This window comes from Centruroides vittatus, unplaced genomic scaffold (genome assembly GCF_030686945.1).
Source record: "Centruroides vittatus isolate TY-2023 unplaced genomic scaffold, ASM3068694v2 contig_927, whole genome shotgun sequence".
Lineage (NCBI taxonomy): Eukaryota > Metazoa > Arthropoda > Arachnida > Scorpiones > Buthidae > Centruroides > Centruroides vittatus.
The window spans coordinates 418,710-433,602 of record NW_027122613.1 but is presented as its reverse complement, the minus strand read 5'-3'; the positions used below and the strand labels follow the sequence as shown (position 1 = coordinate 433,602).

The 14,893-nt window shown below is 25.2% G+C and overlaps 2 protein-coding genes across 2 annotated transcripts in view; one reads left to right on the top strand and one right to left on the bottom strand.

Moving 5' to 3' along the window:
* Positions 1-7,255, bottom strand: part of Nct (Nicastrin) — a 95,430-nt gene extending 88,175 nt beyond the window's left edge. Inside the window, exon 1 of the mRNA XM_067281857.1 lies at positions 7,122-7,255. The gene's annotated coding sequence lies outside the window, so the exon portion shown is untranslated. The remainder of the gene's footprint in view (positions 1-7,121) is intronic.
* On the top strand, positions 6,732-14,447 carry LOC136984750 (uncharacterized). The gene is made up of 4 exons (XM_067281858.1): positions 6,732-7,343; positions 8,246-8,408; positions 13,266-13,407; positions 13,729-14,447. Exons 1-4 carry the CDS (start codon positions 6,782-6,784, stop codon positions 13,903-13,905), a joined length of 1,044 nt encoding a protein of 347 aa, XP_067137959.1. The 5' UTR covers positions 6,732-6,781; the 3' UTR covers positions 13,906-14,447.
* The last annotated feature ends 446 nt before the right edge of the window (positions 14,448-14,893 follow it).

Genomic DNA, 14,893 nt, shown 5'->3' with positions numbered 1-14,893 from the left:
TCCAGCCTGCACAAAATATGTTTTAAGCGGTTTTCGAGGTTGACACATTTAAATATTTGGTTCGATTTTGTAAAATTTGATATTCGGCTGTTAATGGTAAAATTTCTTAGGGTTAACATTAGGAAAAAATATATCTTAAAATATTTAATATCATATTTTCAATTGGTGTCTTCTTGACCAATGAAATTGTGTCATTTTGTACCATCCGAGTATCGCAATAAACATGACAATGGTAAGCTGAAATAACCAATCTCGTTTATATTATAGTATTTGATATATATAACTACAAAGGTTATCTTACGTAAGTGTTTATCACAGCGAGTGACCAATCTAACACATTTTAAAAACTATTTATTCCTTTACACAATTTTAATAATTTTTAAAATGTGTTAGATTGGTCACTTTGTGTGATAAACCCTTACGTAAGATAACCTTTGTAGTTATACAAATTAAATACAGAACTAAAATATATTATAATAGAAGGGTTAGAAGTATGAAATAATGTAATAATCTTAATCTTTGCTGTTGATATTTTTTGCCCAGGCATCTGCTAGTATGATATATATAAGAAAATTCTTAAAACGATGTGAATAATATAAACTCTGCTGTATATTTTCAGTCATGAATAATTTCAGTTTACTTATTTGAATAATAATTAGATTAGTTTTAATATACAGTAATTAATTTTATGTAAATACGTAAATTTTATATTATTAAATAATATAAATAGATTCATGTTGATGTGAAATAGAAACTACCATAAAATAGAAGGAAAACTTTCTGGAATATAACATGCATATTTGATTAAATTTTAATAAATTATTATTTAATTTCGTTGTATTCTATTCAACAGTAATATATAAAATAGATAGTGTAATTTTATTTTATTTTAATTTTTTTTTGTTATAAGAGAGAATATTTTAACTTTCTAAAAGTCAAGACATACAAATGCAAAATTTTCATTCGAATGTATTCTATTTTCTATTCTAAAAATATTCGTTTTATTCTTATTATTATCTATGAATTATATATTATAGTTCTGTTTTTTTTTATATATAAACTCGACAATAATAAGGAGAATTTCTCAATTGATTTGATTCATTTCGAAAATTATGCTAAAAATTTGTGAAGGTAAACTTTATTCAACGAAATATTAGACTACCATTTTATAATTACGCCTCATTTCAGTGAGACAAAAGTGATTTACTTTATCAGTTTTCATCTATTTACACACTTCATCGTCATTCTTAGAAGCATTCACACTGTATTTAATGCAATTTCCACTGCTTGACCCCTCGTTACAAGTAACAACAAGAAAATCAACTTCTGACTGTTTCTAATTGTTAATCTTATTCAGAATAAACTGTTTTTTCTTTAGAGTAGGTCAAGATATTCACGTGATAAGAATTTTTTTCTGTAGTCAAGTGAATCTGGATTCTATCGTCTTTGTGAATTGTTAGAATCAAGACTTCGATCCCATTCTTGATCTATTTTATTACGGATCAGATTCTGCTAATTTAATTCAATATTCTTCTAAATAATCTACTTTATAAGTGAAAATCCTGCGCCCTCCAGGACACATGCTGCCTTTTGCAGTTTCTAACGCAGCCAGATAACGATATAAAATGACACAAGTTTAACTTCTGTCATGAATTTTGAGTTATGAAAATATGATTTCTATACTTTTTCAGTAAAGACGTTTATGTTTATTTTCCGTTTACTTATACTGAATTCACACACATATGCAAACTGTTATACAACATACAGCCTTATGAAATTACTTCGAAATGAGATAAGGTTCCCCCCTCCAACCTAGAAAATTAAGATTGATTAGATAGTCCATAATCTTATTCTTCATCAATTTTCATATCGTAAAATGCTTAAAATCTTAATTCTAACCCACTTCGAAACATTTGTAACTATAACAAAATTCAAGATATAATACAATAAAATAATAATAATCAATACATAGGCTACATTAAAGTTGCTCTGTGGATTTTATTTAAAAATTATTTATAAAATTTGGTTCTGAATTTTAATATTATTCTATATGCTGTTATCTACTATATAAATAATAGTTAAATTAGAAATGCGTAACTTTTGATGTTAACATAATTGTTAATGATGTTGTGACAAAACACAGAGAGTAATCCATATGTTCGCATGCGTTGTGTCAACATCAGTGATGAAAGTACATGTTGTCGATTGTTAATTCAATTGTTCCTAAACTAGCTAAAAATTAGTTTAAAATACTTTATAAAGTTATTTTAAAATTATTTTAAATTAGAAAATTCAAAATAAATCTTTAATAGCTAATTTTGCAGAGTTCATTCGCTTTGTATATCAAATATATAGGCCTATAGGCTAAACAAAGTCTGTGTAATGATTCATATTCATAATATTCACATTAGATAATATATATATTTATTTAATTTTATAAAAATGACAATATACAAACATTATTATATACATTTCAAAACATGATGTAGTATCACATAAAAATTATTTTAATTCTTTTATTTCCTAATTTATAATGCTCATTTTAAAAGTTTTACAGAGTATTATTCGTTTTCACTGGTATACATTGTAAGGATTGGAATGATTAAGTAGAAAAAAAATCAGAAATTATAAGCCTAAAGAAAAAGCTGACAATTCTAACATTAAAAATATTCGAATTAATAAAAATTATATTTATTTTCTACATCACTAGTTACAATATTTTATTTATTGTGTTTTTATTATTAATTCATTCATGAAATTCATTTAAAATAATGTAGAGAATGAAGACCGGCACACCGGAGTTTTGGAGGTTCAACCCCTATTCGAAAAGAATTAAAAAAAACTAAGTATAAAAATCATACAAAAATAAAACGTCTATATACCTATATTATACTCCTAGCTTTATACTCCTAGCGTATATTATAGTCCTATTCCTATATATATACAGTATAGTGTATATATAGTGAGGACTATGCAGAGCTTTTATAGAAATCGGGAGAAAAGCCTCTTTGTTTTTTCCAGAATTGCTTAAACTGTCTGTGGGGTCATATATCACCACAATATAATTATACTTCAAGAATTGTTATGCATTTAAAAAAACACATTATATATGGAAATACTTTAGTTATGACTGTTTTACTTTCATAAAATGTATTGAAAAGTCTTTAAGAAACGAAAACTAACTAGCAGAAACATCATTCTCTTGTCTTTTAGAATTCTTACTTGCAGTGCCGTAACTAGCCTTTCCTGTGCCTTGTGCAAGAATTTGCAATAATCTCCTTAATTAATTAGGTTTGGGAAAATAATTAAATAAATACATTCATTTTGGGTCCCCCTTCGAAGTGGACCCTGTGATAGTGCACCTGTTGCACCTGCCTAGTTACGGCACTACTTACTTGAAATGTCAAACCCTAAAATCCACTTGTATTCACCTTATTTTTTACGGCCTTGGTTCTTTTCTGTGGATTCCTCATTATTCTTTTTCTGGTTCTGCCATTTTCTTAGCAAGGTCTAATATTAATAGAAACCGCTTTCGTACTCCAATTTTTTAACATATTAAAGGGCTATGTTCCTGTATACTGCTTGAACATTAACAACTGCCATATCTACTGGTACAATGTAATAAAATACAGCAAGAGGCCATCTTTTGCCGTACCAAATGTCAAAGTAACGCAATTTAGCCCAAAGATCAAATGGAAATGATATAGCTCGATTAAATTCGCGAAATTCGCAGTTGTTCGATACCGAACAAACATTGTAAAATTGCAAAAGCTCCAATCCTAGAGACACCTCAAGGAAATTAGAAAGCGTAGAAAAGGATAAAATTAAAATTTGAACTCAGAAATATATTGTGTTCTAAAAGGTCTTTTCTAATATCACACCATGAATGCTGTACAGTATTTATTAAGTATATTTCACCATTTAAAATGTGTTTAATCTTTATTAGAACACAAAAATTTCCAAAAGAACATATCTACAAGGTGAAGAATTTATAAACAGCATAGCATTACTCTTATTAATTTACTTTATATGACTGACAGGGCAGGAACGAAGTTTCAAAGTAGTTACACATCAGTTATCGAGACTAACAATAAAAACATTTAACATTAAATAAAAATATAAAAAAATCCGGAAATTTAGATATTTTTTTCCTTTATAAATTGAAAATTCTTTACTTATTATAAAGAAGAAAATAATAATTACTCCACTACAGTCGATAGCTAACTTAAGAGTCAACGATAAACTTTATAGACCCAATAAAACCTAATAAAATAATAGTAATAATAATAATAAAGGCCTTTCAAATATTTAGGCCCGAGTGGTTTGCCTTTCCGAGGCATATATAAAGCTTTAAAACCGGTATTATAGTTTTAAAACATAAAGAAGGATTTTTTTTTCTTCTTAATATACAAGAAATATAATTGAATAAATAATTTATGTGTTTGAGGCCCTTTAAATATGAAACTTGAGCCAAAAATCCCTGCTGGTCTCTGCAGGGAGAGAGAGCCTGATTATCGTTATAGTCAAGCCCTAATATCTATACAATAAGTCAATTTATTGTAATAATAGAATAGCATAAGTGGCTTAATGGTAAAGGAAAGAAACACCATTCAGCTCATATTTTTTTTTTTATATTTTGATACTTTATTTTCACAATATTTATTGAATTTTATATTAAATTAATAGTTTATATGATTATTTAAATTTTAGATCGTTCAAGATGATGATGTCTTACCAAGTTGGGATGGAAAAATTATAGCTTGGGTCGAAGAAGAAAACGGGTAAAATAATAAATAAAAAAACATTTATCTGTAGAATAAGTCAAACAAAAATGGTGCTCAAGTTCTCCATACGTTAACACACGCGATTAATTTGTTTATTTTTATTTGAGAAGAAACGAAAGGAGAGTGTTGTACATACTGTAAATCCAGTGCTGCAATGTCTTCCTATATATATTATATATATATATATATATACACTCACGAGAATATTTTTACTAACGTCAACCCGCGGCCACCTAAAATGGTTCGAAAATATTGTTAAAATATTTTGTACATTTATTTGTTATATAAAAACAATACATGGAATTTGTAAACTGTACATTGATGTGCCGCTTGTATTGTTTGCTATTAAAATAATATAGTTTTATGAAGTCTTATTTTTTAATATTACTTACGATATATTCTCATAATACATTTTCTTTTAACTTCGAGAATAAAATTTAAACAGAATTAATAAAAATTATTAAAGACTCTAATAGCTAAGTTGTTCAAATTTTAAATATATTTCGGGAATAATATGTTAAAATTTAACTTTATACACGAAAATAATATAAATTATAATGCCACGTTATTATTTTCGAACAACAGAATGATTATTTTCAACACATTAATTCTAAATTTATTTAAAGTAAACATTATGTTCAAATTTACTAAAATTTTGCCTTGTATTTTTTGTAAATTATGAGGAGCGGAGTAAAGTAAGATGTACTGTTCATCAAAAGTGCGAGAGTTTATCTCCTCCAAAATTCATAAAAATATATAGGCCTAATTAAAATCAACAAAACGAATAAAAAGTATTTTAAAATCATTTATCAAAAGAAACTTCATCAATTTTATATTATTCTCACATAAAAGACTATACTTTGAAGGCTCCTCTAACACCAAATAGCTGTTAGCTTCATCTATAACTTATAGACTTACATTGACACTTTGATTTGAATACAGTATAAACTAAATATTATTTATTTAATATTTTTTTCTTAAAACTTATCATTTTATACGTATTAAACTCGTACAACAAAAATCAAAATGATTATAATAGTGTAAATTTAATATTTATTATAACATATTCCATGTAATAACTATTAAATTTTAAAGATGAACTATTTTAATTCATATGGAACTAATAATTAAACTCTATTAATTTACATTTATTATAAATAATAATTTTAAATCAAAATTACGTGATTTTAAAATAAAAGAGTTAATAATTTAATTAATAGAATAATTTGTAAATGTTAAATTATCTTCATATAAAATTTGATTTAAAACGTTCATTTATATAACTGAACTAAAACTTTTTTACATTTAAATTTTATCGAGATAATGACATTATTTTACTACATTTTGAAATGTTAAAAATTATTTTTATTTAAAAATAGTTCATACGAAAAACATATATTGTGACTGAGTCTATGTAAGAAAGTTAAATAAATTATTAAATGACATATTTGATAATAATAATTGAAATAAAACAGAAAAATTATTTAGATTTTCGTTATGGCCTGCCTCATTTTTTTAAAAAATTATATGTATATGATATAGAATTATATATATATATAGGGTGATCAAAAACTTACTGTGCACCTGAATTGTCTCATTTATATAGTAACTGTACGGTACATATACTATACTGTACGGTATAAAGTGACGTTTTGATTATTCTATGTATACAATATCGATATATATGTATTATAATTATTTTTAATCTCGAAGAGATCAGTTTTTAAAATTCGGATTAACAAAAAAGGACTATTTTTCAAGTCTAATTTGCATAACAAGACTTGGTTCGGAGTCGAGTTAGTTATGAAATTGTTTTATTTAATTTTTTTTTTTTTAACTGTACATATGCAAAACCACTCGCTTCTGTTTCCAATTGGTTTGGCTTCACTGTCTGTTCCCACACACCTGCGGCAACAGCGACCTCACTGGAACCAATGCCGAACTAATTAGAACAGAGCACCGCTCATTCTCCTAAGAGCAACAAGTTGCGAAAAATCATGATGGAACCCAGTCTGATGGAAAGCGATTCTGGAGAGTCCAAATCATCTAACATCTCCGTTATAAAAGATGATATAGAATCGGATCAAGATTCGACTAGTGGAAATATATTCAATATAAAATGTGAACCGGAGCATAAAAAACCCTGTTTGGAATTAAAATTCCCAGAAGATAGATCTCCGGCAAGTACATTTACAGAACTGAAAAGTGAATGGTTATCAACTACTTCAAATTCCGACTACATACCTTATCCTATGGAACAATATCATCCTATTCTACTTCCATCTTATGACAATCCTCCACCTTATCAGATTAAAGAAGAATACGAAGAATATTTACCGCCTTGCTACAATAGACCGTCCACCGATGGCATGATGAACGTCATTCATATGAATCCCATGCAGTCCGATTATAAACAACCTCTTTCTTTAGCAGGCTGCTATCCTAATAAATTTCCTACAGTTTCGACGTCTAGTCAACCTACAACTTCTTCTGGATGTATTTCATATAGCATACGCCCAGAAAGGTGCCATCGAGAAGGAGCCATCGCCAGAACGAGATGTACGTTTCCAGTATACACTAAACAGGAAAAGTTTGTTCTGTACCTTTTCGTTTCGAAGCTCGCGGAATTAACTATCGGATATTACTTTGTATTGAGGAACCTGTGGAAGGTATCATCACACGTGTGGATATGACTTGAGTGAATATTATAGTACATATTATATTAAATGGTTCCATCTGCCTTGGCAGCTGTCTCTACAGCTGCTGACCAGTTGCGTTGCTCCGAAAAATGTCCGAAACAAAGCATTTTCTATCTGTTTACTATTTAGAAATTAATAGTTGTATTTAGAACATCGTACCAAACAGTCCGCTCCTAATTTTATTTTATCCTCTCCAAACGGTAAGACATCCAAAAATGATTTGTCTAGCTGACAGGATTTAAAATCGAAAATGGTATGCGGTTTCGGATGAGATTTTTAGACATAATTTCGAATTATTTAATCAAAGGACTAGATTTAATGGTAAAAACATCCGAATGAGCGATGCTGGATATCTAAGTTAATTTTGTGACCTTCATTTTAATAGAATATAATATTTAATCACGATTAATTTTAACTTTATATTTGCGTCACTTGGTGCAATTTATATGTGTAGTTGAGCATTATCTAACTCGTAAATATTTTCTTCTGTAAAAGTCAAAAAGAGAGATGAGGAAGAAAACTTCATTCCTTCGAGTTTGGAAGAAAATTTTTTGTCTTTTTTTTTAAATAAAAGATGGAAAAGTTTCTAAATCTATCGCTATTCAAGATACTTTGCAGAGTTAAGAAAAATGGTTTTTAAACTTGTGAAACATTTGAACGATGTAAAACAGAAAATGAAAAAAAAAAAAATCTCAAAATTTATCATTTCATTTTTAAATAATTTATTTCTAAAATTCTAAAATTTTAATTTATATATTTTAGGTAGAAATTCGGGTACAATGACTAGAGAAGAACAAAAAAGAAGCGCTTGCGATAGAGAAAGAAGCCGGATGAGGGATATGAACAGAGCTTTTGATTTGTTAAGAGAAAAGTTGCCTTGTTGCAAACCTCCGGGGAAAAAACTTTCTAAAATTGAATCTCTGAGGTAAGTGTAGACAAATATAAAGATTGTCAATTTCATAGTATCGGTTGTTCTATATTAGAGGTCAATGTATTCTATTAATTCCATACACATCCGATGGATCAAGTAAAACTCTTGGAGTGTGAAAACAATAGTGATTAGATATGTCCATCTGCTTCCATATACAAAAAATAAACATCTGTTTATTTTTTAATTGCCTGTTAAACTTTATTTTCTTTATCAATTTATTTTTGTTTCATAAAGAACCTAACATCATAAGTACTGTACTGTACATTATGAATATTCTTAAATTGAAAAATGCATGTTTATAATTATAAATAAGTTATAACAACGGTAGATGTAAGCTTGATATCCGGTAAAATCCGTATTTAAAAAAATTTTTTTTAAATTAAAGTTTTTTTTATAATAAATTTTAAGGATTCAAACATGTCATTTTATAAATAATCTTTCGCTAAGACTTATAAAACATATGCAGACCTATATTTTAAATATTTATGTTATAAATGGTCGAACGACTATATAGATAATTGTTTTCAGTATGCAGACCAATATATTTTTATTGTGTATTATTAAATGTTTAAATTGATCATTATATTAATATATATAGGCCAAGAATAATGTTGTGAATCTTCACAATATTATGTGTCTTCAACTTTCAATGTAAGAAGTGGATTTAACAATGAAAGTTCAACAGTTTAAGGCTTTAAGCAATAGATGTCGTATTAGTTACATTAAAAAATTCATAGTGTTAAATCATATGGGCACAGTAAAAAATATTATATAATTTTAAAATAGATTCAATCAATTAAAACTTTTAAATTTAATTTAAAAGTTTTAATTAATTTGGTTTATTTTTTAAACAAATAATAACATACTGAGTTTCATACTGCCATAAAACTCAAAAATTAAAGGAAAAATTAATAAATAGTACTATATAAAATGTATTCTTTCTTATATATTCATGAGAAAATCAACCATTATCTTATAAAATTAAAGTTTTAAAATAAAATACTAATTATATAATCAAATTAAATATTATAATGTCAAGTTTTCCATTTGTATTTATTAATATTAATAAATTAAAACGAACTCTGGTCAGACTGAATGCTTTTATATAACGTAATCTAACTTAAAAAAGATGATGATAACTAAATTTATGTATCACATATATGTTGTGTAATAACTGATAAACATTATTACAGTAATTATATGTGATAAATAAATAAGATTTAGCCTATTTAAATTGGCTAAACGACCATTCTCTTCGTATTCTTTGACATTTTGTTACAAAACTACTTCTTAAAAAGAAAATGGAGAACAATTATAATTTTAATATGATGTCTTTTTAAAATGTTTATATTATTTACTATATTTATTATTATAAAGCGAGTTAGATATAGGACTATATACACATACATATTGGAATTATTTCATTATAAAAATTATCCTTATCTTCTGAATTAATTTATCATTTAAAAAATGATAATCAGTCTATCAATCAACTTTTTTTGTGTAAAGATTAATTTCCGTTACATAGGGGATAAAATACAATGTTTATACGACAATTATTAGTTGTAAAAGTATCATTACAACAATTTCTTATACGTTTTTCTATACAAAGAAAAATAAGACTACATTAATCTTGAACAATTAAAATATCTGAACTAATTATCTATTTGTTTATTCAGTTATAAGAAGAAGAAATCTCTCTCGTTACCTGGAGATTAGAATATTAACTTACTTAGCAATTGTCAAAAAATTATAATAATCATAATCTTACATAAGATTTTTTTACCATACAACAAATTATTTACCGTAAATTATATATTTTAATTAAAGAGTAAACTATATACTGTATTTACTCTTATATTTAGTTGATAAGAGATGAGTATAAAATATAGTAAATATAACCGTATTGAGACGGAAATCTTTTTAATTGTAATTTAAAAGCTTTGTGAGATCCCTTTTTAACAAAGCTGTATGTTGTATTACAGGTTGCATAAGTATACATGCACAATATATAGGCCTATATATATATTTTATATATAGATAAATGTCTTTATCGAAAAAAAGACAGAAAACATACTTCCGTTACTCAAAATTCACTATAGTAAAATTGAATTTACACCATTTTATATTTAGACTACCAGATAATACTAGAAGCTTCTTCTGGTTTCTCACCTCTGCCATAAACTATTCTATAAAAAAGTTTTAAGTATAAAGTTTCTTTTACTCGATCATGAAAAATAAAATAAAATGCATTTACATTTTATAATAAATATACAAAATCATTAATTTATATTGTATCTCCATTTTAAGAATATTTAAAATAATTTAAAAATTATATAAGCCTCAATATCTTATGATTTATAAATTTAAAAATGTTTTAAATTCATATTTTATTTATATATTATGTGATATTTTTTTAAAATAAAAGTAATAGGTTGGGAAATTCGATAATGTACGGTAATGGTACATGTTTGTCGTTTATAGAATAAAATTTAATAGCCTGCCATATTTATATAATTTAATATAACATCTGTGTTATATATTTTGACATCCCACACCTGTTGGACTATCCTAAGCTTGCTAAAGTGGAACAGTCCAAGTTAAATTCAAAAAGAAAAAATTATATTCATGTACTAGTATTAAAATATAGAGTTATATGCTACGAATTAAAGCGATATATTTTAAATTTGACTAAATTAATGGTCATTAACCATCGATAAGAAATAATTTATTAGCTTAATGCAAATTTTTAAATATGAAATATTTAAAAAAAATGTCGCACAATTTCTTCGCGCAATTATACAAGAAATAAAATTATATAAATTGAAAATTATAATTTTTTATAATTTAAATTTTTAAATTTAGAACATTATCTATTGTTTAGCATTATTTAAAGACAATAATTTAAATTTCAAATATTAATTTATAATTTAAGGGTTATAAATTAATGCAAGTGTTAACTTTTAAATATATAATAACAAATATAAAAGAACTATTTTGTTTTCACGAATTTATAATATATAGACACAATTATAATATTGTTTATCACTCAAACTGGGACAGTTTTTTAAGAGTGAGTGAAAAATGGGTCTAAAAATGGCTAAACTTAGATTATTTTTTTAAAAAATAATTTATATATCGACAAATAAATTAGTTATATTGCATTAGAAAAATCTATAAAATGGTTCTATTTAAAATTTTATTCTATTTTTGGGAGTTAAAAACAAGAGAAATTTGGACTGTTCTGGACAAAACGGTTCACCCTTATATACAGGTTAACTAAGTTTGAATAAATTGTTTTTTCTTATTTTGAATTTGTTTCTTATCATATTATCCATAACTGCTATAATTGTTTGATAAATTTAAAAAGTTAATCTTTATTAAAATTATCTATTTCCCTATAAACTAATTTAGTTGATAACTATGAAAATTTTTATTATATCTAATTCTCCGAAAGTACAGATTGAGAATAATATAACTTAATATAAAGAAACGAGCAATTATTTGTTGTGACATTGTTACAATGCCAGGCTGTAATTTTTAATCATATTTTTAATAATTTTTTAATTTAAAATATATGCCCTCTACCTCAAATTAGTAGTGTCTTGCCCCTGCATATTATACTTTTCCGTTGGCAATGAAGTCACGCCAGTCAGCTAACTCATTAATCGGGGCCTCCTGCCCCTAATTTTTCTACATCTGGTCTTCCCTTTTATGTATCTACCTCCTTTCTCGAGAGTCAGGAAGGATAGACAGATAGACAGACGTACGGATAACAGCGGAAATTTATAGGTTTACAATTTTTTCAAATTGAAACCCAATAAGTAGATAAATCTATTAGTAAAACGTATGAGTTAAGTAATATTTTTCTCTTCAATAGTATTTCTGTAGTAGAGTTTTCAATAACAAAATATTGAAGTATAAAAATTCAATATAGTTTACTATATATATTCAACATCATCGATCATACATTTTTATATTAAAAAAATTTAAATTAATGATATTTTATTGAAAAGAGATAGTCATCATATTGCACTCCCTGGGACATTTTATATATTTAATCCAATAATCTACCATTGAAAAATGATTAATTATATTACATGAGATTCTTACTTTGATTATTGGAAATAAAAATGTTCTAAATGCTTGAAAATCACAGTTACATCGTTAATATCTTTCGTGAAACATATAAATCTGTCTATATTCTTTGCAATATATATACTTTTTTGTTAAAAAAAATGGTTTAAATATTTATATAAATTATGTAACAGGAAGATAATAGAACTCGCTACTATAAGTGACTTAATATAATTTTCTTAAAATATAAATTACGAGATGTTTCGACTTATTGTTCGTATCTTATCCAAGATTAAAGTTGAGGATTGAAGTTTTATTTGTACGTTATCGATTTTATCAATAGAGTAAAAATTAAAAGAATGTACGGATAGATATTGTAAACTTAATTATTGTTAATTAATGGCACTATAGTCTGGAGAAATGGAATATTATTTAAAGTTTAATCTAAAATATATAAAATAAATTTTTAAAAATTTAAAAATAAAATGTATCTTAATGAATTTATACATTTAATAAACTAAACTAAGTAAACTTTCAGAGTTAATAGGAAAACTAATAGTCTTTCCTCTTGTTAATTACTAAGTTTTTCCTCTTTTATAAAATTATTTAAAGCACAATTTAATTTAAAAAATAATGTGTACTTGTATGTGAACTAAAATAAATTGAAGCTTAAATAACTACAATATATTTTCTTAAATGTACAATTAGAATAGATAGATTTTAAATTATCTTTATACATAATTAAACTTCATTTTGAAATATTAATTATTACAGATTAGCTATAAAATATATTTCTCAATTGCAATCCGTTCTTTCTACTCCACCTCCAAACAATTCCAATACACCTTACGATCTTTCCATGTATTCACCACAAGTGTGGGCAGCTGCACCTAATTATTACAATTGGATTAAACAGGTTAATGATTTATAATCTATATTTTATCTAATTAGTTAAGTTAATTTTAAAATAATAATATTTACAATTGTCTAGAACTAATGCAATCAATTTATTATAAATGTATATAATATAATTTGTTAATAATATCATCTGTAAAGTTAATTATAAAATAATTTTTATAATTTTTATAAAAGATCAATTAAATATATTTTACAATTAGATAAAAATATAGCCTAATTTATTATTTATATTAAATACAATTTTAACAGAAAATACATTTTTTAATTTAAAAAAATATATATTTAAACTTTTAAATAATAATTCTGATATTGTATTTAGGATGCAGAAATGGGTGGGCGTAACCCAACATTCGATCTTCCTCCTCCCATCCAACTACCAATGAATAGTGGAGCGGATATGTACGTCACAAATGGAAATCAACACTTAGCAAGTAGCGAAACCTGTTGGCAGCCTGACGTACAACAACCGATTCCATACATCTATCACGATGTTTAGTTAAGAAAATAATCTGAAAAAGACGAATCATCTATTATTACTGTATTTTTTTAATTCTAGTCATTTTTAGACGTTACCTGATATTATGAATCACTTTTATATGATATACTGTTATAATTCTATCATATTATATTGTTTAATGTAATCCGTTTCAAAGATTATGGATAAATTTTTCTTAATTTACAAAACAAAGTTGCTATATACGTTAAAGAACCATTTATATATTATATATGTATATTGTTAAATTTTAACATTTCGATTTTGTCGAAATGTATTTTAAAAAATGAATTTACACATTTTTATATTTTTGTGGATTGCATAAGTCAATTTTATACGTAATTAAATGTAACTGTGTTTAAATTTTTGCACCGATAAGACTATGTTACTTCATTTTTCTTTATTTTAAATTCGAAGAATGTAAAGAATGTTGAACACTTTATAATCTGTTATAAACTAGTCCGAAATGCTAGTTTATTATTGAATTAATTTTATATATTAAAATTCGATTTTTAAATGTTTAATAAATAAATTTTAAATTTCGATTGAAATTCTTAATTATTTTAAAATAACTAAAATTTTCTTCTTTTTCTTATATTTTTTAAAATCGAATTCGTGAAAATATTAATAAAATCAACAGAAATAAGAAATAGTCTATAATACTTAATATAAGTCAAAGATTAATTAAACGAAATACTAACTTAATTAAATAAAATATAATTATAAAATCATTAATTTTCTATTCAGCGTAGTATTAATATAATCTTTCTAATAAGCTTATAGCGTTCTGTACGATATAGGGCTGTATAGGGTGTAGTATTATCTTATGCATAGTTTTATATAGTCTTCTTTATTAATTAATAATTTCTTTAATGCTAGCAAATTTATATAAAAAGTAAATTATAAAATTTTTAAAGTAAATTTTTTTTTTAAATTATAATAAAGAAGAAAACAGGACGTGTCAAATATGTTTGGAAACAGGATTTGGTCT

Bases quoted from the DNA above. Each gene is read 5' to 3' on its own strand.
- LOC136984750 (XM_067281858.1), top strand. From the start codon at position 6,782: ATGATGGAACCCAGTCTGATGGAAAGCGATTCTGGAGAGTCCAAATCA. The intron at 7,344-8,245 runs GTACGTTTCCAG...TATATATTTTAG, and splicing joins AGCCATCGCCAGAACGAGAT to GTAGAAATTCGGGTACAATG. The intron at 8,409-13,265 runs GTAAGTGTAGAC...TAATTATTACAG, and splicing joins TCTAAAATTGAATCTCTGAG to ATTAGCTATAAAATATATTT.